The 27507-nt window shown below is 40.2% G+C and overlaps 1 protein-coding gene across 1 annotated transcript; it reads right to left on the reverse strand.

Moving 5' to 3' along the window:
* Nucleotides 1-608: 608 nt before the first annotated feature.
* LOC135462721 (uncharacterized) lies at nt 609-27197 on the reverse strand. The gene is made up of 5 exons (XM_064739943.1): nt 27051-27197; nt 20617-20709; nt 5931-6019; nt 2757-2817; nt 609-1610 (listed from the first exon to the last, which is right to left on the reverse strand). The coding sequence occupies exons 2-5, from the start codon at nt 20689-20691 to the stop codon at nt 1530-1532; spliced, it is 306 nt and encodes a 101-aa protein (XP_064596013.1). The 5' UTR covers nt 20692-20709; nt 27051-27197; the 3' UTR covers nt 609-1529.
* Between the last annotated feature and the right edge of the window lie 310 nt (nt 27198-27507).

Raw genomic sequence — 27507 nt, forward strand, 5'->3', positions numbered from 1 at the left:
TCAAGTAAAACTGGAAAGGGGAAAGGCAGGCTGTTAAAGATCCGAAATTATAAACCGGTAAAACCGGACGCCATGATAAGAGAGAAACAACCTTGAACAGTGTTAAACTATCAAATGAATGAATAAATCAACAATTAAAATATCAAAATGTATAAACTAGCTTATCAGACAGTCAAGATAACACATCGATCAGCGTATATGGAGTGTCATAGCGCCAACCACCATGTTGGCTGTTTACTTTACTTATTTATGTATTTATTTATTTATTTATTTGATTGGTGTTTTACGCCATACTCAAGAAGATTATCACTTATACAACTGGGGTCAGCATCGTGGAGGGGGGAAACCGATCAGAGCCCGGGGGAAACGACCACGACCATCCGCAGATTGCTGTCAGACCTTCCCACGTACGGCCGGAGAGATAGCCAGCATGAACTGGCCTTGAACTCATTGGTGAGAGGCTTCTGGGTCTTTGTGCCGTGCTGGCGTGCTAACCCCCATCGGCCACGGAGGCCTCTGTTGGCTATTTAAGTATGCACAACAGTTTGGACACATTCTGTTATCCCAGGAGTTTTTGTGTAACAAAAAAAGAGAACAACGAGCACATCTTGAGTTAGTTACAGTTTCTTTTATTTTTTTCCCCTGTGTACGTCTATTACAAATTTGGTCATATGGTTTTGTCAATAGCACTTCTGTTTCGCATCTCGGGCCACTCGATCAAAATTGATGCTACATGTTTGTTTTTTTTTGTACACGTTGTTGTACACGTTGGTAAAAAGTCTTATGTTTTCTTTGTTGTAAGACATTCGAAACAGTTTCATTTTCTGTTTTGAGTATTTTTGCCATATTTTTCTATTTTTATTTTCTTTTTGTACTATTTTTGCGTTTTTTTTACGTGCTTTTAATTTGTTTTAACACGTTAAAATCAGGTAGACAATCTGTCCCATTGAATACCCGATTTCAAGATGTTAGAGAGTTACTTCCCTTGGACGCGGTTTTTCCTCTCTTTGCATTAAACATTAAACCTTCAGCTTTTACATTCACATATATACAAAAGGATGGGTGGAATGGTTCTATCTCAACACAACATAGCACAGTCAATACTCTATATATTAATTTAGCTCATTTAACATTAGCATACAAAAATACACTCATTAATGTTATCATAATGTTCACAACTACAAAATTTATACAGAATAAGACACATAAACTAGTAATATAACTATGCTAAACACAGATTCTGTCACTTCTGTTGTGAAACATTGCTGGTGAAGAAGTCTTTATAGCTGCTACTTTGCTTTTCCCTAAAGTGTATGTAACGTTTTATTTAAGAAACCAATTAAGACACTGGAATAAATTAAAATTCAAAGATGATAGTGACGAAACGGGCGCCCGCTAGGTGTCGCTTTGATCACGCCACATCTTGGATGATCTCGGACGAGAGTCTATGGTGGAGATACATATTCTCTACAACAAGCTGCTAGTTTTTGTGGTATGTTTTAAGACTGACATCCCTAAGAGCTTCTCGCTTAAGGCTTGAAGCTACCGATCTCCTTCCTCAGCTGCTCCAGCTCTGGAATAGCCTCGTACTTCTGGTTGATCGTAACCAGCTGAAAAATAAAACATGTTCTAAACTTAGAAAAAAAATCTAACTGTATATTAAAGAAGATCAGATAACTAGAAAAGGCCAAACACGTGTGTCTATAATGAATGCCAATATTGTCAGAATCATTCGAGTTTACATAGTAAAACGTGGTCTATTTGTTGCCGAAATGAAATTGTTTTTGTAAATAAAAATTGCAGTTCAAATACTATCTGGATTTATGCTACCTGAATGTTTTCAGTACTTCTTATATGTCTCCACCTTTTTCTCATTCATATTTTTTGTTTTACATCTTTGATGTTAAACGCCATACGTTTGATTAATACCACAGTAGACAGATTCATGGGTTGAGAAAAGCAGAACACCCGGCGTAAACCGCCGACCTTTGGCAAGCGACGGAGAAATTTTTCCACATGTGACGTACAGATAATTACATCATAGTGGTAGAACGCGAGATTCGACAACCGCTTATTGTCACCCAAGCCCATAAGCAGTGAGAGCAGTGAAATCTACATGCAAAAATGTGCGGTACAATTTTGGGTTTTGAACCCCTACCTCGTGAATCTCACGGATTAAAAGGCAAACGCTTTTAACAACTTAACAGGGGCCCATTCCCTCATTCATATTTGAGAATTTACATCTGAACCGTTAAAACCTTACGTGATACTGGCTGTTTTGAAGAAAAAAAAACATGCTTATGATATAAAAATGTTAAAGATTATTTATTAATTTATTTTTTCATGTCTTTGATTGGTGTCTTACGCCGTTTTCAAGCATGTTTCACTTATAGGCGGCCAGCATTATGGTGGGAGAAAACTTCACAGATTCCGGGGAAAAACCACCACCATCTGCAGGTTGTCGCCAGACCATCCACAAATGTTACAGGTATTAAACATGAAACTGAATATGTTTAAATTTATTGACAGATTATTGAATTTTTGCGGTGATCGTTTATTCTGATCTATTCCCATATAAAATCCTCTTCAGATGTTGCCTGATGTTTGACTGGCAAACGTACAAAACCTCGTGTCCGAGCCAAACATGTTATGTGAACAGCGAGTAGGTCGTCTTCCGACCTCTAACAAGCGTAAATTTACAATAAACTGACCGATGAAGAAATACTTTATGAAAATAGCAATAAAGCCAAATTCACCTTGGTGCTCTGTTCGGGCTTTAGCCTCTCGTGGGGTGGAAGCTCACTTCCCTTTACAACTCTGTTGGGGAGAAACGAAAAAAAATATCGTGCAAACAAAATCACCAAAACGTTTGACAGGACATACATATAAATATGGCCATCAGATCATCATCTGCACTGGAATTATCCCCCAATTATCCCTGTATTCACTGCATCTGTATTTTAGGTGTTGACTGTCAATACATGCCTTTGATAGTGAAGTAATGATGTAACGTCAATACATGCCTTTGATAGTGAAGTAATGAAGTAACGTCAATATGCCTGTGATAATGAAGTAATGATGTTACGCCAGTATGCCTGTGATAATGAAGTATTGATGTAACGTCAGACAGTCTGGAGTGACGTTCATGAGCCATACAAAAAATAACAAGAAAGACAAGATTCACACGATGAACATACAACGACCAGGTTAACCGTGGCCATGTGAAAGGAGACCGTGATCATGCTGTTACTAATCCCGGCAAGGCGGAATGATCAACATTTATACAAAATCAATTAAAATAATAATAAAAAAACATTAAATGCAATAGTTTTCCACCTAAAATCAAGGAAATTCTTTTGTTTAACCTTCTTAAAATGTAAATTCACTATGCAATGTGGAGACTTAAAATTACGTTATGTGTTTCAAATCATATCCTAATATTAAAATCTAGCCTGGCTCTTAGGTGGGCTAATGCTTGAAATCATGGCTATTGGAGGCTCATAGCGCCGAAAGCAATTTTCAAAGAATATGGCACCAGCGGGGTGTCTATTCTCACACATCATTTCCGGTCAGTCCGATTTGTCATAGCGCAAATCATTTGCCATGAATGGTAGAAAGTCACTCAGTTACCATGGTTACTGGATCGCAAATGATGGATTAGATGTGGACATCTCACCGAGTGCAATTCTCATAGGAACTATCCACTGTCTCCATCGCAATTTGTATACTAATGTCAGTGCACCGTTTTAGATATGGCGTGCTCAATGATCATTTATCTTCCTGACCACTACCGTGATCAAGTTCTGGATAGTAGTCTGTTTTAAAACATACCATAGCGACAGGTTTCACGCAAGAAATTAAGCGTCAGTGTTTCGTTGGGCCTTGTTTATAAATATATTTCAAACTAGAGCTACCAAACCAAAACATGTGATCCAAAAACGTGTCCAAAACAGCACGCAGTTTCACAAAGATGTCGTACATGTACGATAATAGCATATATAGGACAACGGTACGATGATAGTGACGTACAAAACATCGCACGACAAATGTACGATTATAAATGAACGTCTATCGGCGTATGGTGCATGTTGCGTAAAAACATGAAAACAACAATTAACAATTTTGAGAAGGAATTTCGAGATGAAATGAACTGCAAATCATGGAAATATATCACCTGCTTATTGGACACACCTGCTTATTCGTACATACCCCCCCCCCCCACACACACACACACCGGAAGTGAGTTGTATAGATTAGTCCAATGCCAGCCTACCATTCTGTATTCTCTTTAACCTTGACCAGTGTGTGAAGGGCAGTGTCACCAGCGACTAGTTCAATATACCTAACGATCAAGCAGCTCCCGGGGGCTAAAGGGTAATACTGGAGTCAATGTGGCCTAGCACTTTAAATGTCGTCCAGTCAAGAGAGACCATGAAAAAGATAAGTTTATCCCTTAAGACTGGGAGTTTTAAGTGCTGGGCATAATGCCGAAATTAATGAGCTGTTTCAAGGGTAGTTGTCTTTCATGGTTTGCGACTTTCTCCACGAAGATGGCAATTTGATATCTAACGAATCCACACTGCAAACTAAAGTATTTCAGTGAAATATTCCAGTACTGTGTATAAATCGAAACGTGCATTATGTATGTATGGTGAGATTAAGTGTACATGTAATAGCAGAAAATGACGCCTTTCATTACTCATGTTTCTCACATTTGTACATTTGGAGTTGCTTATATGGATACTCGGCGGAGCATAAAATAATACCACCATATTATTTAGCCTGACGCGTTAAACCCCAAGCATTCATTCGTTCACTCATTCCAGGATCTGTCCACAATACTACCGATATGGCGTTAGGTGATACGCGTTTAGCCCACCGTGAAAGGGCTATCGAGTCGTTGTCAGAAATGATGAATCTTCCCGTTCAAAGTGTTAAATACCGACGAACTGATGACCAGCCATAAACTGCGGTCAGAATTCTTGGAATGTACAGGGTTACTTGGGGGTTACTGGGTACATTCGTCACGCTCTTGTCTTCACGGAAATGCCTGTTTCGGTCAAGGTTGCCCTGTTACCACACTGGTGTAGACACAGTTGCAACGATAACGGTGTGACCTGTACAATCGATAATTAATGACTAAGTAACTGCTAATTCGTTATGAACTTATATATGATTAACTTGAAACCAAATGAATGAAGGTTCATTGGCTTAAAACTTAAAAGATATATCCCCCCGCAACACATAAATAAGACTTGTGTTTCTGTGTTGTTGTTAGTCCAGAACTGGGTGTTGATGCTAGAGGGTGTGCGTTCTCCTTCTACTTAAGCATTTGCATGAACAGTTAGAATAAAAACCAAAAAGGTAAATTTACAAGAGGTCGTCTTTCACCAGTTAGGTGTGGTGACTGACCAACCGTCATAATGTCGTCACTACTCTGGTTTTACTCTCTCTCTGCTGAAAGTTTTTTTTATTGTAGTTATAGTCTACAAAGGACCTGTCAGGAATTTTGCATTAACTTTTCGAAGGTTTTGGCAACTTCTTAGCACCTCGGTCATGGGATTTTTTTTCACATATTTTCTTTGATAAACAGAGATAATTAAAGAGTAAACTGTCCTCTCGATCCACATCGTCTCAGTTCATATTAACACACTGTGGCTGCCAAGAGCTTTATTGAGGAGACATCTAAAGGTTACTTCATTACTATGTATTAAATGGTTCATCGGAATGCATCTTGAATTATTCATTTTTCATTCACTTTAAATCCCACTTTGGACAACAACATCAGGCTGGGTTGTTATTCACAATTTCTCCTTTCAGAAATGCGGCATGCAGTTGGTATAGTCAATGTGGCCTGGTTCAGACAGGTCAAACAAAGAGGAATTGGTTGGCTTCCGCGTGCGTGTCACGTGACTACATTACAGACATACCTAACGTCAGGCTTGGTAGCAATTGCATACGCCATGAAGGAACCACACATCACGCATGCGCCTCCGATGATGACGGCCAGTGGTATTAGCTGTAACAAACGAAAGACAGAAATGAATGATTACATCTTTCATGTCGAATTTAATGTAATATGTCAAATTGTTCGGCTAGTCTGATTGCTGTGTTGGTGTTTAATGCCGTAGTCAAGATCAGAGGCAGATTGGCTTACACACAATCGCTACACTGTGAAGGGGAGCGGGGGGTGGGGGTGGAGTGTTGTGGCGGTCGACACAAGAGGATCTCCCGGTTTCCTCCCACCATAATGCTGGCCACCGTTGTATAAATGAAATATTCTTGAGCAAGGCATAAAACACCAATCAAATAAATAAATAAATATATATCTGACGCTCAAAGTCGTGCTGAGGATTTTTTCATTTATGTGACGAGGGTAAGTTTTTTGAGTGGATAAACCCTGGCTGCCAGGAATAAACGACCGCCCTTCGTCAGGGAGCTTGCAAACCTACAGACTTAAACACGCTTGTGAAAGCTGGAGTCGAACACGCGGCCTTTTTACTGAGGGGCCTGACAGTCGGAGCGCGGAGCGAGCAAGTGAGCCCAGGTCAGGTAGAAATCTGATGAGAATTTCATTCGAAAGAAAAAATTGTCCGAACAACTGCTGTCGTAGACGACTATTAACCCTGTCTTAATATAGCGAAAAATCTTTCTGCACGGAAAGTCTTTTAGGCATTTCTTTAATATTTTTTTCAATTTTTAGAATATATATTTGAGATTACATTGAAGAATACCGGCATTGTGTAAGATAGAGGTTTAGTTAGGCCTTTTTGGTTGACGGCTGGTATGCTAATGTCTGTTTCGACGCATACATTTAATCGATTCTCATATAACAATACAAAGACGAATAAGAGAGATCCTGTAAAAATTATTTCCGTATATCACGACGGTGTCTTGCTAAATGCGAAGCGCCAAAGCATCAACCTTATCGTTATTAAACGTTTTCTAAGTATGACGTGCCATGGGATTGAACCCGTGCCTTCTGCCGGCGAAGAGCTGCCCTTGGCTCATCACACATTCGCCAAATCAACGCTGGTATACCATAAACGTGACTGTACTAATTGCGGAAGTTTTTGCTTCCGGCACGTGTTGATCATTATATAGTAATTACACCGTTAGCTGTGTAATTATACACGTGAGTGGAGATCCGGCAAATTAAACTGTCAGCCTCGTGACACAAGGTGCTCAGATGCTAAATTGAAACATGATAGGAGTTAACCATAGCTTGTTTATACAGTAAACGCGTGTTCTATCGTTTACGTTAGAAGTTTAATTTACAAACACGAGAAGTTTACACAAGTAAATTTTAGATGCTGCTTATCAGCTTTTGATACGGCTGTGGCAAAAGACCACGAGTTTGGTGTATGTAGACCACTATCCCAGCATATGCAGTGAATTGTTGTTCTGCCTACACGCTTTGAATTTCCAGCACTCGAAAACAGAGAACAATCTTCACACCAGTCAGCTAAACACGTACAGAACTTATATAGGCATAAAGATATCGTTTTGTCAAATAATTATTAAATGAATTTAGTGTTCGTTGTAAATTAATAAGGCGCTGTAACGATGTTTTGTTCATGATGTTTTTTATCTCTGGTACAGAAAACATCTGTTCAGGTAAATTAGGACTCCGAAACGTTATCCAATGCTATAACAGTATGGAATTCCCAAGTTTATCAGAATGTTTACACAAGTGCCAAAGTAATGTAAATACAGTAGAGCCAAAGCTACTAACAGGGTTAGTGCATCTATAATCAAACTCCACTGGAAACACGGAGTCGTCTCTTAGTTCATTGTACTACAAATGTTGCCGGTCCATGTAAACAATTGCTGCATATTACTAGACTCCAATAAGCGACCCGTCATCTTAAGAGTGAGTTCCAAGTCATATCTGTGTGTCAGTAGTTTCGCTGGTCTTATCGCCGCTGGAAATTATTTCTCTTCGTGATCGTTTATTTCATTATCCTGCATCAGACAAAAATGCTCCGGTTTTTACTGGACAACAACGGTCACTTAGGGTAGGCCTACAGATATATTCCCGAATCCTGCTGTTAAATGTGTCTGTTGAGTAGATTATCTTCCTTTGTGTTGGGTTGTGAAAACAATGGTCATATCTATGAAGCTATTCACCTATGCATGGGTCCTCTGCATGGCATTGATGGGCCTTTGCAAAATAAATACGTTACATGGTTACTCAGTGATAGGAAACGGAATTATATGGTGCCAGTAACCTACATATTGGGCGAGGCGTCAGTGGGGATTGCTGACACCACATATTTCCGTATTCTTTCAATGAGTAATCATCTAACTATTAATACCTTACTTAAAACACAAACACAGAATCCACAAACTGATTACAGAAAGAACGCATAACTCTGTGTAACGTATCTGACAGTGTAACATGTGCCACAGAGCTCCAGTTCAACATATATCCGTGTTGTGTACACTTTAGAGGCATGGCTAGGCGTTAACAACGTAGCGGCAAAGAATTCCGTGGTAAAGTATTCGGCGGTAAAGTATTCAGGTCATGTGGTCATTGTGAGTTTTTCCAATGATAATAAACCTATGGATCAGCAACACAAGCACCTAACATGTTCAATAGATATCACCACTTGAAAACGGCAAAATGAAGACTAGAATTAGTTCACCTTCAGACGGCGGGAAGAATGAAGCCGTCGCGAGCCACGGATAGAAACAGTGTGTCTGGTACCACAGATCGACGCTTAACCAGACATACACGCGGCTAGCTTGTTTTATGAGGCTCTTTGATCAGCGACAGGTCAGTAATTCCGTTACAAGCCTGAAGGGCACCTTGCAGTCAGAGGTGAAGCACCGCATTGCAGATATGGCCAGTGTACGTGATTGGAAACACGCCTGTCAAGCACGGCGATTGACCGTTCCGGTAGATAGAGAACAAGCGATCTGCTTTACACATGTATATGTATGGTATACATCAGAGACAATAATCTGGAACCACTTATTAGTTCTAGGTCATCGTCACCTCTTTGACCTTGTCTTTAACGCTGCCCCCCCCCCCCCCCCTCCCTTACTGCACCCCACTCCACCTCACCCCACGGCAATTATGTGTAAGATGATAGTCACAATTTGATATGAAGGTCATGGTGACAAACAAAGTATGGGCAGTTTTATTCTATTCATAAGACAGAATTTCAAACACAAACATGAGGGAATTGACCATTGAATATGCCTCACTTCCGTGACATGTCTATTCCACTCTGCGTAATGGTGTAGGACTTACTCTTCTTGTGTTAACGGGTAGTTTATCATTGCTTTAGGCGCTAGTGCTGTTGTCGTGCATGAGTGCGGCTTAGCCCCATTTCGGGGGATTCCGTGGCATAGTGTTTAGCGCGCTGGCGCAGCACAATGACCCAGGAACCTCGCCAATGCGATAGTTTTGTGTTCAAGTTAAGTTCATGCTGACTTCCTCTTCGGCGGTACGTGGGAAGGTCAGCCAGCAAACTTTGAACTATGGACCGTGATTCCAAGCTATAACATATATGGCTATAACCTATGTGATTTATCATCTTTCTAGAGCCCCGAAAAACAGTTGATTCGTTCTTCCGCAATGGAAACCTTTTTTTATTACCCATGTGTGCATGGTAGCGATTAAGCTTAAAGATGAATTAAGGTTACAGGAAGAGCATGCGGGAAACCACTTACTATACAACAGACCTGACCACACTCTTAACGCAGAGCATTATTCCAAGTCGGAGGGGTATTCAGCAAGGCCAGTACACTGACGAAAGACTATGGCCTTTGAGATCCGCTCAAATAGACAAGAATCCCTGGAAAGGTTTTGGTGTATGTTCCTTAATGCGCGCTATGTTTAACCCGACACAAACAGCGGAATGGTTCGTGGGTCGATCGGGTTCACAAGCAGGGGAGGAACGGTTAAAAGCATTACAACTGATTTTATTATCCCTTCCTGTGAAGGAGACATGGGATTAGAAATAGACGCCAGGTGTTCATGCCAATCATTGTTGACTGGTTTATGTTTATGGGTTTATGGACTAAGCTACGCTAAATCTTGATGGAATGATGGACGTGGTCACGTAGATATACGATGTATGACCAACGTGAACACAAGCCATATCGTGATATCAACGTGAGTATCGCGGAAAACAAATGTCTAAACAGGGTTATCCATATTCAGATTCAATTACTTAGAAATGACAAAAATCCATATAAGAATTTCTTGAAAAATATAAGGAATAGCTATTTGCAAAACGACCAGTCACCAGTTTGTGGTATGCGCTGTTTTCTTCTTATTTTCTTCAAAACACCAGTGAGACCTCAAACCAATTTGGATAATGTGTTTACTGTGAGCGACGTCGCGTACTCTATTACTCGTCCCACACAGACGCTGGTTTAATAATAATAATAATAATATTAATAATAATAATAATTCTTTGATTCCCTTATTTTAGACTGAAGTCCGTACATAGCCAACATCTAGAATAGGAGTAAAAGACAAAAATACATCCTAGTTTCATCCTGGCACATGTAACCCAATGATTCGCGACGGTCAGTGTGTCCAGCTGTCTAACAAACCCTTGTAGCTTTGTCTGAGAAACTGGATGTTGATGTTGTCTAGATGTGGCCAGTACATGTAACAAATTTAGGAACTCGCTAAAGTACGCTCATTAGGCAAGCCATTCGAGTGTAGACCTACAATACAAATAATAAAGCTTATCGGTTTTACCGGCCAGAACTTACGGGTTAATCATTGAGCACGTTCCTTAACAAAGGTCTGTCATGTTGTTGTCGTTGTATAAGAGAGATAAGAAAACTCTATAAATTCATATTTACAAGAAGGAGAAAGATACTGAACGTTGAACGGTGTCTACATGTATATATCTACATGTCACAAAAGTCCCACACGACAGAAAATACGCTTTGCTTCTATTTTCTCATTATTTCTGGTCGACATAATATATAGTATACATGTAGCGCCTTCCTCTTGACCAATGTATCGATCTATTGACCTGTGGAACGGGAAACAATACATTGTTTATTTATTTATTTATTTATGTGACTGTTATTGGACGCCATACTCAAGATTGTTTCATTCAACAATAACTATGTAGCCAAAAAACGGGGGTGTTCTATATGTGTGGCTTTTCCCACTTTAGCACTGAAAATCTGAGCTAAGTGCAGTATTCGCTTTCCACGAATTATCACACGAGATCTGTAATATTGGAGCATAGACTTAAACGACAAATTGCGAGTCACGTGGTATGTCTGGCCGAGAAAACCCAAGCTGCCCCATAATGGAAGATCTTATATGTATATGTTATAGAGCAGGTTACTTGGGAGCTTGGTGATAAAATCATACGGAATTACTCTCATTTAAATGAGTACGACGTTAAACCCCAAGCACTGACTCTCATTTAAATGTGTCCAGCTTGCCAGGAAACCTTCGTAGCTTCGTCTGAGAAATTGGATGCTGTCTTGTGGGTTATAGGGCTGTAGCTGACTGGCCACTGCAGACCTATTAAAGCAGTGGATTGGTCATCGGGCTTGATTGCTTATTCTCTCGATCTCATGCTAAGCGTTATCGATTATATGCCCCTTGGGTGGGTCAAGCTGAAGATTGAACAGCGAAGAGGAGATGACATTTCTCCCTAGGTTTGACATTAATACAAGACTATTTTGGAACGCATCAATGACTCCGAATTTCCTTCACGCTGTATGAATACGATTCACATAAAACAACGGTAGAGAATGTTATTATGGGCCTTATATCCATTCCAACAAGCAGCTATTTCATAGGCACTCCCTAGCAGCATTACTCAGTCAATGAGGCTATGATAGACTTCGGCAATCTAAATATCGAATTTCGCTGGCCCATTGCTAAACCAGGCAGAAAGCCTACCAATCGTGGTAAAATACAGGATCTCCTTACTTCCAACCGATTTTTTCATATTAACCGCTATCTCCCAAACTGCCTATTTGGCAACGAGACAGTAATCTCAATGATCCCGCCTGTAGATTACACAGCAGTTTATCACAATGTCCGCTCCCCCGTGTAAGGCAAATAGTAAAAAACAAAAAAAACAAAAAACAAAAAAAAAAAACAAAACAAACAAAACAGATAGCCATTTCGTCCGTCATTCAGTAAATCGGTTTGTCAAACTGATAAACACTCTCTCAGCAAACCAGTTTGTCATGCCAAGAACCCAACGCTCGTTAAATAAACGGTCAGTACAGGCCTACCCATCCCGCACAAAAAAGATACTTCTTAAAAGTAATATGGATTCAGAGTGTTCGTAAATGAACTGACGGACAGACGCACAGACGGACAGACGGACAGAGAGAGAGAGAGAGAGAGAGAGAGAGAGAGAGAGAGAGAGAGAGAGAGAGAGAGAGAGAGAAGAGAGAGAGAGAGAGAGAGAGAGAGAGAGAGAGAGAGAGAGACAGACAGACAGACAGACAGACAGACAGACACAGACAGACAGACAGACAGACACACACACACACACACACACAGACAGACAGACAGACACACACACACACACAGACAGACATACACACACACACACACACACACACAGACAGACACACAGACAGACACACAGACAGACAGACAAATATACAGACAGATTACCAATGATTCGGCATGTCCCTCAGCTACCCATGTTGACATTTGCATAAGTGCATTACATAACCAGCCTGATTATCTGTGGAAACATAACTAATATAAATAATGAAGTTTCTAACAAACCCGAGAGAATGTAAACGTACATCATCCGCATAACGCAATCTTCCATACTCCGACCGTTTAATTTGCAGACTGCCCATAGTATCGCATCAACCTACTGATCTCGGCACCAAGGCATATATCACTCCAAACTCCAAACGTTTCATCATATCATTATTAAACCTCTCTCACCTAAGCATTCCGATTTGGCAAAATGACAGCCGTCTCAATGATCGCGTCCATAGCTTACACAAACAAGTCCTTAGTAAAAAAAAAACCACAAATAAGTCTACCTTAAATTGCACTAGGATGTAAAACAAACAACTCATCCACTCAAGGAGCTATTTCTTGTGTTTGTCCGTCAGCTAACTGGTCAATAAAGCAGTATTATAAAACACTGTACCACTCCGTTTGCCCGCCTTTTATCATTGCAGAGGAAAAGCTTTGGAATGAGTTAATTAAAGAACTGGGTGAACATAATGTAAACCTTCCACACAACACTAATTCGCCTTAAAATAATACAATCATGTAGAGTACTTAACCTTCAAGTCACTCAGCAAGCCAGTCACTCGGTTTTCCAGACAGCGTTTAAGTCAATAAGTCAATCATCGAGACTATGAATAAGTAAATCATACAGTCACCCATACAGACAATGCCTAATCCTATAAGTCAATAAGTCATCCATACAGACAGTGACTAATTCCTTAAGTCAACAAGTCATCCATACAGACAGTGACTAATTCTTTAAGTCAATAAGTCATCCATACAGACAGTGACTAATTCTTTAAGTCAATAAGCCAGCCATACAGACAGTGCCTAATTCTTTAAGCCAATTAATCAGCCATACAGACTCTCCCTAATTCTTTAAGTCAACAAGTCTGCCATACAGAGTTTGCCTAACTCTTTAAGTCAATAAGTCATCCGTACAGACAGTGCCTAATTATTTATGTCAACAAGTCATGTACCTAAGTCTTTACGTTAATAAGTCTGCCACAGAAACTGGGCCTAGTTCTTTAAGGCACTAAGTCAGCCATACAGACAGTGCCTAGTTCTTTAAGACACTAAGTCAGCCATACAGACAGTGCCTAGTTCTTTAAGACACTAAGTCAGCCATACAGACAGTGCCTAGTTCTTTAAGACACTAAGTCAGCCATACAGACAGTGCCTAGTTCTTTAAGACACTAAGTCAGCCATACAGATGGTGCCTAGTTCTTTAAGACATTAAGTCAGCCATACAGACAGTGCCTAGTTCTTTAAGACACTAAGTCAGCCATACAGACTGTGCCTAGTTCTTTAAGACACTAAGTCAGCCATACAGACAGTGCCTAGTTCTTTAAGACACTAAGTCAGCCATACAGACAGTGCCTAGTTCTTTAAGACACTAAGTCAGCCATACAGACAGTGCCTAGTTCTTTAAGACATTAAGTCAGCCATACAGACAGTGCCTAGTTCTTTAAGACACTAAGTCAGCCATACAGACTGTGCCTAGTTCTTTAAGACACTAAGTCAGCCATACAGACAGTGCCTAGTTCTTTAAGACACTAAGTCAGCCATACAGACAGTGCCTAGTTCTTTAAGACAATAAGTCAGCCATACAGACAGTGCCTAGTTCTTTAAGACACTAAGTCAGCCATACAGACAGTGTCTAGTTCTTTAAGGCACTAATTCAACCATACAGACAGTGTCTAGTTCTTTAAGACACTAAGTCAGCCATACAGACAGTGCCTAGTTCTTTAAGACACTAAGTCAGCCATACAGACAGTGTCTAGTTCTTTAAGGCACTAATTCAACCATACAGACAGTGTCTAGTTCTTTAAGACACTAAGTCAGCCATACAGACAGTGCCTAGTTCTTTAAGACACTAAGTCAGCCATACAGACAGTGTCTAGTTCTTTAAGGCACTAATTCAACCATGCAGACAGTGGCTAGTTCTTTAAGACACTAAGTCAGCCATACAGACAGTGCCTAGTTCTTTAAGACACTAAGTCAGCCATAAAAACAGTGCCTAGTTCTTTAAGACACTAAGTCAGCCATACAGACTGTGCCTAATTCTTTAAGTCAACAAGTCAGCCATACAGACTGTGCCTGGTTCTTTATTTCAATACATGTAAGTCTGTCACACAGACTGTGCTTACTTCTTTAAGACACTAAGTCAGCCACACAGGCTATGCTTAATTCTTTAAGTCAGTAAGTCGATGATTAATTCAGTAAGTCAATAAGTCAGTCATCTATAATTTTGGCCTCGAAAGTGACATCTGCTACACGTGACTATAAGTGACTCAGTGTACAAACTAGTTCATAGTCGACTTAATGCTTAGTCAGTCAAGTACAAAAACCGGCGTTTCAGTTAATTGCATATTCAAGTAAATGATCCCTCAGCATGCAGAGTCAGCCATTTTATCATCTCTTATGTTCTCTTGCAAAATCAAGCAGACAGGTTAAAAAGTATATAAAACGTAGTGCTCAAACAAACGCACGAGCTTTTATAGCTCCCAAAGCACGTGGGTGAGTAACTCTGGCAACGTGACAACAGCTTGGGAAATTTCTCGTTTATAATCGAGTTCAGGAACTTGGAGCTCAGCGGAGTCTATCAACAAAGTCCGTGGCAGCCCTTCACAATTGCCTCAGTGATTGATTCCGCTAAGAAGAAGTTCTGATTTGCTGAGGATTTAGCTGTGCGCTGCTTGAGATCTGAAGACTTGTGTTTGTCAGACTATCGCGTGGGCTCAAAACAGAGTAGTGGCAAAGCATCTGTCTGCCCAATGGTGCATGTATATAAAGTGGCGGGACACGGTATCATGCGTGGTGTCTTTGGTGTAACGCCATAGTGATGCAGCAGTAAAAATATATCGACATATGGACAAGCCTGATGCGTTGCCATGAAAGAAAAGAAATAATGTTAACCAAAAACACACAAGGAAACAACAACCTCTTATGTATCAGAACGTTAATAAAATATAATCCACGGCAAGATTTTTTGTCGTTTCACTGAAAGGAAGTCAGCACGCGTGATTCAACATTAACATATGTCCCCGTATACATATGTAGCCTACTTCACTTTAGTGAAATGTTATGTACTTTACGCATGACTGGTCACGTGAGGACTCATAATATACATCAACCACATATTGCATCATACAGAAATCGTGAACACGCACAGTCTGTCGCTTCACCAGACAGCCAGCTGTAGTTAGCGCGTCTGTATATGTCTGTTATCTGAACACGGATAGCACAGCTCCAGCTAAATGCCACAGGCCAGGTGTGCACAATCCGCTCATCACAGTACAATTATACTATGTTGTTTATTTGGATTGCATCGTTGATTGTAGATTATAGGCTTACGCTCTGTACATAATGAAGTCACGCACAACATCCTTAAACCTCTAGATCTACTCTCCGGTTGTACGTATGGAGGTCTGCCTGAAGGTCTGTAGTTTCCTCCCACTATAATGCTGGCCGCCGTCTTTGGAGTGAAATATTCTTGAGTAAGACGTAATACACCAATCAAATAAATAAATACACTGTGCAATAAAACGCGGGGATCATTTCCACATAGTTAAGTCACACACAGCATCCTCAAACTTCCATTACATGACACAAGCTGAATCGCTTAAACGAAAAGCAATAGAAAAAACACACAAAGACGACAAGCATACTTGCCGGGTTTTTTAAATTTTATATAATTTTTTTGGCTTTGCTGCCCAATCACAATGGTGACACTTATCAGAGCAGCTAATCGTTGCTTAGTATTTTAGTACACCAAGTTATTTGAAAGCATATGTTGATACTGGTATTTAACTGTCAGGCTGAAGAAAGAATCAAAAGCCAATTCAATGTCCAGTGTAAGAAAGTCCGCGTTGTTAATATTAACTGTAACTTTAGAGATATCTGGTAACCTAAAACTGATGGTTTGTCTGGCAAGTAAAGTTGGTACTACATGTACATAGGAGCCCCAGGTCCCGGTGTCTCGAAACGATCCTACACTTATATCAAATTTTTAATCATTAAATTTGGTATGTTCTTTTCCCTTATTTTAGGCATAAATTTGTTCTACAAAAACTTACCCAGAATTTCCATTGTCAGGCAATATTTTGACCTTATCACGCCAGAAACAACAATTTTATAGTGTTTTGAAAGTTTGGCTTAATTTTAAAATTGCTTCGTGACCCACAGGCCAGAGCAATTTGAATAACTGTTCGCAATGCAACAAAAACATACTTTGCCATTTTCAGTACCGATCTTCTCCTAACAGGGAAGACCGGGAATTGACAAAGGCCAGGTGATACGACTGTAGCCGGTGATTGGTTTGTGGACTGCATACCAGTTTATAAAGCGGTTGGCTGTTTTCCTGGGAGCCAGACCTTTGAAGCCACCTGGTTTCAATGCTACGTTTGGTACAGCCATCTGGTTGTGGCATGGGCGATCTAATACTAAACCATGCAGTTGCCCGTGGCTCTGCGCATATACGCACAGATTCACGTATATCGACAAGGCCGATCGCCAAAGCTAGCCCGGCGATCGCAAAACACAGGTTGTGGTTTACTCTTGCTTTAATATGACGGAGGATCCAATAGATTCGGCTTCTTAAATGTGTACATTATCTTGATGCTAAGATGAGAAAATAAGAAACTATACAGAAGAAAAGGAAACGGTTTCAACCGCCATGTTAATGGCCATAAACCACAGTGTCGCTGGTGCCGATATCTTTGTTAGAACAATATCTTCATCAGCAGATGATGTATATGGTTAGAAACAAGACTTATCTTTGGGTGCTTAGCTTTGTGTCGTTTGTCACATCTGGCGTAAATAAGGCAGGGATCGTACTGAGAGTGGCACATTTAGAGCAAAGTGTATAAGTAAGGAAACGGTTTCCTCCCACAATAATACTGACAGTCGTCGTATGAGTGAAATATTCGTGAATGTTAATTAAATCAACAAATAAACAAGAATGGAAAGTATACTGCTGGTACAGCCATTAACACCTACGTGTACATGTTGATATCAGTGCACGATGCAGAAATACACTGGATACTAACTTTAGTCTTTGTTGGCCTAATATTTGTTACCCAAGCAGCATTTCTGGCGGGTCATGGTTATTTGTAGTTTTGCTGCCGTGTGGCATCATTGTACATATAACAAAGCCACCATAGGGACATGAAGGTAGACACGTACCGCAAGATCAAACTGGTCTAACGTGTAAACAAAGTGGGCTAGGTTTACGTCACAGATGATAGACACAAGCCTCGCACGCGCGGCAGTCTCAGCTGCGTTAGGTCTAGATAATCCTCAGGGAAGGAAGGAAGGCTATAACATGTGGTGATGATCTACATGGCGCAAACGCCAACACTCGCCTCGGGAAAGTTCGGCATTGTTCGGCACAAAGGGAACAAAGTCCTAGCTCACACTAAGAACGTACGTTTGTCAGTATGAAAAATGACATGTGAAGCTCAGATATCTTTATATCATATAAAGGTGTCATGAAATAGAGTGAAATCAAGAAATGACCAATTCATCGAAGTTCAAAAAACACCAATTTGCCTGTGAAGTTTTTACACAACATTCGAATGATTGAATCTTCAGTGGGTAGAATGCCCTACTATGAATATCTGAATGCCCTACTATAACTATCTGAATGCCCTACTATGAATATCTGAATGCCCTACTATAACTATCTGAATGCCCTACTATAACTATCTAAATGCCCTACTATGAATATCTGAATGCCCCTACTATAACTATCTGGATGCCCTACTATAACTATCTGAATGCCCTACTATGAATATCTGAATGCCCTACTATAACTATCTGAATGCCCTACCATAACTATCTGAATGCCCTACTATAACTATCTGAATGCCCTACTATGAATATCTGAATGCCCTACTATAACTATCTGAATGCCCTACTATGAATATCTGAATGCCCTACTATAACTATCTGAATGCCCTACTATAACTATCTAAATGCCCTACTATGAATATCTGAATGCCCTACTATAACTATCTGGATGCCCTACTATAACTATCTGAATGCCCTACTATGAATATCTGAATGCCCTACTATAACTATCTGAATGCCCTACCATAACTATCTGAATGCCCTACTATAACTATCTGAATGCCCTACTATGAATATCTGAATGCCCTACTATAACTATCTGAATGCCCTACCATAACTATCTGAATGCCCTACTATAACTATCTGAATGCCCTACTATGAATATCTGAATGCCCTACTATAACTATCTGAATGCCCTACTATTACTATCTGAATGCCCTACTATTACTATCTGAATGCCCTACTATGAATATCTGAATGCCCTACTATAACTATCTGAATGCCCTACTATAACTATCTGAATGCCCTACTATAACTACTATAACTATCTGAATGCCCTACTATAACTATCTGAATGCCCTACTATAACTATCTGAATGCCCTACTATAACTATCTGAATGCCCTACTATAACTACTATAACTATCTGAATGCCCTACTATAACTATCTGAATGCCCTCATCGCTTGTGTGATATCATTTATGGAATAGATTGCTAATGAATTATTAGACTTATCGTTCATTGTAAACAAAAAAAAACCCATGTAAGCCTATTAATAAATCAGTGTAGATATACAGTGTTTAACACAAATTTCTATTACTTTCTGAACTGTGACCAACAACTCTTACATCCACGTACTGAAGACCACATGCGCCTAAATCCGAATGCTAGTCATAATTCAATAGCATACTATACATATGTCAACACTCGAACAGCTTACTTTATTCTAGTAAGTTGTTTTATGCGCAAGAAAGTTCAGCTTCCTATACTAGTATCATCACCAATACTAGTATCATCACCAATACTAGTATCATCACCAATATATCGATCACGTTATGTGTGTACACATATTGGTAATCGCACCTCCCCATAGCTGTGACCCAATAACCAGCCGTGTTTAAATGCTAGGTCAAGTGCATGCGGTATCAGACTGGTGGCAAGGCGCAACCACTCAGCCACGTGTATCGATCCCCACTTTATTTCCCGTGGTATTTTATATCATTATGATCGGATCAGAATAAACCGGGTTCCGCCATTACTACATCATGACACAGCACGTACGTAACCAGGCCTGGAATAGTGGCTTATCAGTACAGAGATATATGTAAGGTTGTGTTGAGGGGAAATCAAAGTCCGCTCTTACCAGTTTGTTAAGTGTTGAGAGGTTAAGTCTGTATATCCTGTTTGGAATGTGTGCTCTCTACACAGACACAGGCGGCCACGGTGAATAACGTTTTTATGGGAATGATAAATAAAAACGCGTCGCTATAGAATAGGTATAACAGATTGCACAATAGTGGGTACAGTGACCTATTATACACACCTGGTCTCCATGGACACGGAAGTGTACCTGAGCGTGAGAGAAGTTCACCCACAAGTCTAACACATCTATACTGTCGACAGGAATCAGTTATTTTTTTTTACATAATATTAATCCGATTTGTCTCCAATGTGGACCTACATATTTCCATATTTGATCGGTGTCTAACTTACGTACGCAAGAAGTTTTCTGTTTAAAAAAGGCGGTTTGTTTTATGGATGCCAGGAAGCGTGGTGCCAGGAGAAAACCACCCAACTCCGGCGAGTAAGTGACCAACCTTTCCGCGTGCGACACAGCTTTGCCACTCGATCGAACACCAATCATATGTCATATATGTGGAAGGGAAAAATTCATTTTATTTATTTATTGGATTGGTGTTTTACGCCGTACAAAAACTCCATGTAAGCCCACATGATCGGCAAAGTATATGTCATACATGGTTATATTAGTAGGTGGGATATGTCATATGCGTTACTCATCGAAAACCATATTAAAATACCGTAGGTTACGAGACTTACCTCTGGAAACTTCTTAAAGGCTACCATACCAAAGCCAAACGTTTTCCCTTGCGTTGGAGGGGCATTGGACGACATGATGGTTTGAAAATAAAACTGAAACCAAAAAAAAAAAGAGTATAACTAATTCATTTAAATTAACATGTTCGAACCTATCATTTATGGATATGCAAATTATATTAATATGTAAGGGTGAAAAATGCTGTATGCGTCGAGTTCAGTTGGAATAATTTCGGTTTCTGATTATAGGATCCGTGTTGTTGAGTGTACTGTATGTCACGTGATTATTCCGGAGGTCTGCACTATCTGAAACAAAACTAGTGCCCTCTACCATGCGCTTTACAAGCTCGTAACGTAAATTAAGCTCAACATATCATTGTCAGTTTTCACTTTTTTAAAAACCCAGTTGGGGTAATGTGGGTGTGAATGGGTGGATAGCTGAACACATTGCCTGGTTATGCTATAATTCGGAACAGGTAGTGTGATGATGATGATTTGTATTGATAGTGGTTCCATTCTATTCAACCGAATATACAATATATTTAGAAAACAGATAGGTAGTAAAACGTAGTGGTTAAGAACGCAAAAGTCTATCTTGTAAATGATCCCGTGTCTAAGCCTAGGGAAGCCACGATTTACAAGAGAGACAGAGAGTCGATATAGTCTTTGCTAAAGCCTGGTGTAAAGCAACCTGCCGGTCATAAAACACTTCCCCGCAAGTCACTCGCCAAATAAAGCTTTAATCTGGCACTCCGGCGACTGGTAATGTATCGATTGGCTTCCTGAACAAGACTTCTGGTCACATACCCGAGAATCGTCTTAATCCTTCACCAAATAAACGGATCGAGACAGGTTGACGAAGGAGGATGTGCAAAATCCCCCGAGGCGTGAGGCATCCAGAAATTACCGGTGTTCGTGGTCAGGGACCGAGGGTCATGGGTGTCAAGGAATCTTGACATGCACTTGTACTGGGACAATCGCTTAAATAAGATATGCTGAATATAATAATGAAAATAGTTATCATTCATTAATTAATGTTTGAATAACGTATGTTGAAGATAAAACACAAATATTCATTATTCTTGAATTTAAAACTAACTTAAAATTTTAAAGATTGTTATAGGTCAGTATAGCAAATGTTTTGTATTTGGAAAAATGTACCCTTTTTGGAAATGCATGTTCAGTCACAATGTCTTAGTTCTTCCCAGAGTCCAATTTCGCAAAGTATCATCGTAACAAAACCCGTGTAGGCGTCATAATGCCAACTGTTGATATAGTGACAAAATAAAAATGACGTCCCCTTTGTTTACTGAATTTTGCCATGGACACAAAGTTGCAAATGGACCTAAAAACATCATGTAAGAAATGTACAGATGATGTTTAAATGGTGTTTAAACTTTTGTCTTTTGACATTGAAAAGTAAAAATCCAGGATAAACACCGTCAAAGAGAGAACCTTGGAAATCCACAAAGTCAAACATAGCAAAAATGTTGTTGACCTTCTGGCCCAGTGACAAACAAAGGCATTGCTCTGGACAAGAAAGGTCATTCATCTCGCAGCACCTAAAGTAAAAGGGGGGAATTTTACTGGAAAAGCGCCATGCTTTCCACAACAAGGTTTAGACTGGGAAACTACACCAAACAGATGGGCTATTGTAATGTTTTGTGTGGCGTTCGTATTGGTGAGGTGCCGGGTGTGTTGATATTCCTTTCTGAATAGCCGTGTTCAGATAAATCACTCTCTGCTTGCCAGAATAACAGACGTGTCAATCTAAGGGGTCCAAATTTAAATTAAATCAATGTCGGCGATATTTATGCACCTCTGCTGCTCTGCAATGGTCCAATAAAACCAACGAGCTTACATCATAGAGGTCACTACATCACTGTACACAGGTAATCATACATGTCATTATATCACTGCACACAGAGGGTCATATAGGTCATTACATCACTGCACACAGGACATCATGCATGTCACTAAATCACTGCACACAGCACACCATATAGGTCACTACATCAACGCACACAGGACATCATATAGGTCACTACATCACTGCACACAGGACATCATGCATGTCACTAAATCACTGCACACAGGATACCATATAGGTCACTACATCACTGCACACAGGACACCATACATGTAACTACATCACTGCACAGAGGACACCATACATGTCACTACATCAGTACACACAGGTAATCGTATAGGTCATTACATCACTGCACACAGGACATCATGCATGTCACTAAATCACTGCACACAGCACACCATATAGGTCACTACATCACTGCACACAGGACACTATACATGTAACTACATCACTGCACACAGAACACCATACATGTCACTACATCAGTACACACAGGTAATCATATAGGTCATTACATCACTGCACACAGGACATCATATAGGTCATTACATCACTGCACACAGGACACCATACATGTCACTACATCAGTACACACAGGTAATCGTATAGGTCATTACATCACCGCACACAGAACAACATATAGGTCACTACATCACTGCACACAGGACATCATGCATGTCACTAAATCACTGCACACAGCACACCATATAGGTCACTACATCACTGCACATAGGTAATCATATTGGTCACTACATCACTGCACACAGGACACCATACATGTAACTACATCACTGCACACTGGACACCATACATGTCACTACATCACCGGACATAGGACACCATACATGTAACTACATCACTGCACACAGGACACCATACATGTCACTACATCAGTACACACAGGTAACCATATAGGTCATTACATCACTGCACACAGGACACCATATAGGTCATTTCATCACTGCACACAGGTAATCATATAGGTCACTACATCACTGCACACAGGACACCATACATGTAACTACATCACTGCACACAGGACACCACATAGGTCATTACATCACTGCACACAGGGGATCATGTATGTCACCACATCACACAGAACATTCTTTACATCAACGCAACAGTGCACAGTTAGTGACAAGATTCCAACCACTTTGTGCCGGTGTAGCATTTACATCACAGTGTCACTGCAGTCAAAGTATCGTATAAACCACATCATAATGTATCAGAGGCGGAATGTGGATGTGAGGTTTCATGACAGCGCGTGGTTTACACTATGCAGGATGGGGGGAGAGGGGGGAGGTCAAAAGCCTACATATTTACTGGTGATAGTACACAAACATGTTCCATGGGAGTGGATTACTGGTTCGCAATATTATATAGCATGTAGACATCCACATGCTGCCTGCGCTGTACCCTCTCTGTCGTTCTCCATGTAAGGTTGAAGTTGTGAATTGCGCAATGTGACATACAAGACTGCATATTGTGAAGGCCGATTTGTGTGCCGTAACGTCTCCATATCATGTTACACCGGCATCTACTGTTGCACACATAGGTGCAGTGCTTTTCAATAACAGAATGATCTAAAGAAGAAATGAACTGAGCCAAAAGTAGACCAGTAACCAACGCTCCTTTCATGTATAGAGTTGCTCCTAGCGATATGACAGAGGTTGGAAGTATTAGATCCGCCATAATCCTGAGTGTGATACTGCCTGTGTGTCATGGTATTACCTAGGCGAATGTTTCTATCACCATGTTCTGTATAGTGTAGGTCACCACTATATAGCTGAAATATTGCCGACACGAAGCAATACTGATATATCCATATAGTGTAGGTCACCACGATATAGCTGAACTATTGCCGACACGAAGCAATACTGATTTATCCATATAGTGTAGGTCACCACGATATAGCTGAACTATTGCCGACACGAAGCAATACTGATATATCCATATAGTGTAGGCCACCACGATATAGCTGAACTATTGCCGACACGAAGCAATACTGATATATCCATATAGTGTAGGTCACCACGATATAGCTGAACTATTGCCGACACGAAGCAATACTGATTTATCCATATAGTGTAGGCATATGTACATGGGGTGAATATTTTAATAAACCCTTTATTCCGCATTGTAGCATTTACAGGTGCAAGAAGAAAAACTCCTTGCACCTGTCCCTGCAAGAGACACACCCTTGACCCTCTTTGCGTCAGTCTGGATGAAGGCAGTGGGTCAATGGAGACAGCTCTGCCATCAGTATTAATTATTCGGAATCTCGTCTATATAAAGCATCATGTCTTCATCAGGTACACCTGTCGACTATTTGATGTGATACATGATGGATACACTGTTCAATAAAAGCCCTGTTATCAGCGACTACGATCGTTTTAGAGCGTCGCTGTAGCCGGTGATGTGAAAAGTTATGGTAATCGTGTATCCGAAGTCCGAAGTTTAGGCGAGGCAATGACACTTCAAGGGCAAAGAGAAAGAGCTGGTGTGGAATCGGCTGGCATTGATTTGTCTGGCATTATTGGCAGTGGTATCACTGTACGCTGTACACTGTAATATCGTGGCTGATTCTATTATACGCTATGCAGTGGGATATAGCAATAATTGGGTGCAATTATCATGATACCAGTAACATGTGCAAACTTCGGCCTTTCTTGTACACTGGATGACTAATGGAATTTTTATTCAAATATCGCGTGAAATTAATGCGTGAAGACAATCTGCTATTTGTAATAAAACTCCATTTAGAAAGGGACCAGAGGATAAGTGTCTTCTGTCTTGATACTTGAAGATATTTTGTGAAGATATAAGTGAAGATACTTGCAACATTCCTGCACTGTAGCATCGCCTTGGGACGTCCTATTCTTTCATCCGAACATGAAAGTCAATGGTCACGTGACTTTTATCGATTCCTTCAATGGTCAGAACGTCCTTGACATGTTTGCTGGCGGCAAGGACACCCCATTAAAAATTCAACCGCCAAGGTTTTTGCAGTCCAGAATTGTAGGTGTGATTTTGTTCTGAGGACTGACTTGTTTTACAACACCAAACTTGAAAGCGTTGTAGAATTTCCTACAGGGTTTATTGTTACTTTGGTCCTGTCTGATAATGTTGATTGATATTTTTTCGGTTAGACCTATTTATAAGGTAAACTGATGTTTGACATTTTCCTTCATCGCGCTGCGTGTTGTAACAAAGTCCTGGACCATTCAGTTGAAATGGATGCTACCAAGGACTGAAGATGTGTCTACATTTTGTTTATCGGTCCATAAGTCACATGAGCGTCAAGTGGATATTATAACATATGTCAACAGGACGGCGGTCAACATTCCCTAGCCAAACCTTTTGCCTCCATTCCTATACACGACTTGCATACCAAACCTAGAGACTAAGCTGTTATCGCAAGGGTCGAGATAATGGGAAAAAATGATTATTGCCTCAGTCGGAGGACCTAACTTAGTATACAACAACAAGATTGAATGATTACCCAAATGTGTATGCGCATACTGTATGATTTAAAACGCAATTGTTATCAGTGTATATGTAAGCCAACATCCCTGCCCGACTGAATTTACCTGTCATAGTGGACCAGTATCAAAGACATCGTTAATGCAGACATTTCAAGTAGCCTCAAGGAAAGCAATACGTCATATAGACATACAGCAATTATGTTGTTGAAAAGATCTGTCAATAACATACATACCAATACTGACTAATTGTGGACCAATACCTTAATGCACTGGTGAAGCAATACGTTTTCAAGAAAAACATACCTTACAAAATAAATTTACACCTGGTTAGAAAAACCCGGATCTAGCTGAGAAGACATGCGCGTTTAATAATGATGTCGTAATGGCCTGACCCACCTTTCTGTGACCTAACGTTAAGTGACAGTTGTAGGACAGAATACTAACGACTTTGTCAAGGGTAAGTGAAGGGCGTCTGCTCACGGCACAGGGAAAGTCTCACTGCATGACACGGCATGAAATTTTATTTGCATCGGTGAAAAAAAAATTAGGCATATAATAAGAATGTTTTAATTTCATGTTGATCATATCTCGTAATATGATCTGTAATGTGTAATGTGTAATGCAAACTGTAATGTGTTGTTTATATGTACGTTAGTATATATGAATACCTGACAAAAAAGCAGATTACGGTTAAAAATACAGTATTATATTAGCTAATGCGCTTTATTGCGCCAGGCACAGCAGAATGACAAAGTATCGGAACGTGTGCCGGGAACATGTCTGCGGCTCAAACAGTCTTAAAATATCACAGAACCTGTATTTAAATCTGAAGATAACAATGGTTTTATCTAATTTTATTTTATATAAAAGTGTTAAAAAATGGTCGTTTTAAAACGAGAAAATTGCAAGACAATGGGTCTTAGATGTAATGGGTGGTTGTAGTTCTCGGTACGACGATTTAAATCGAAATTTAAAATTTTGAAATTTCGATTTAATAAGTTTTAAAACTGAATTTAAAAAAAATACAGTCTTAAATCAGCACTGATAGATGATTATGAGAAATACTGAACACTTACCTGACCGAGGTTTGATTTTTTCCTTCACTATTCTTCGATCCCTTTTCAGCGACCCGTAGTGTCCTGTTCAGTGTTGGCGAGCTGCTCAACGACTGGCTCTTCGACACCGCCGCACGGACATTACAAACATGCAACACGCTGACAGCAGTCACGTCGTACGCCAGGCGGGCCAGATGAATGGAATCTCCCTCGTAAAAATCGACCCGTAGCGATACCGAGACTCGATAACATGCGACCTACAGCCTGCTCGTGCAGTGACGTCATACTGAAACAGTCAGAATTCGGGGAATCCCTCAATGTTTTCTAGACAACAGCGCGATAATGTAGTTGCTCAAACGCGTGTGGAGCTCATGGTGGTCGCTGTTATTTATTACACAGCCCTGATCGCACGGGTTCAATAATATGATATGAACTCCGTAAAGCCGGATGTAGCGAATTGTGAATGGATGGCCAACTG

This window comes from Liolophura sinensis, chromosome 2 (genome assembly GCF_032854445.1).
Source record: "Liolophura sinensis isolate JHLJ2023 chromosome 2, CUHK_Ljap_v2, whole genome shotgun sequence".
Classification (NCBI taxonomy): Eukaryota; Metazoa; Mollusca; class Polyplacophora; order Chitonida; family Chitonidae; genus Liolophura; species Liolophura sinensis.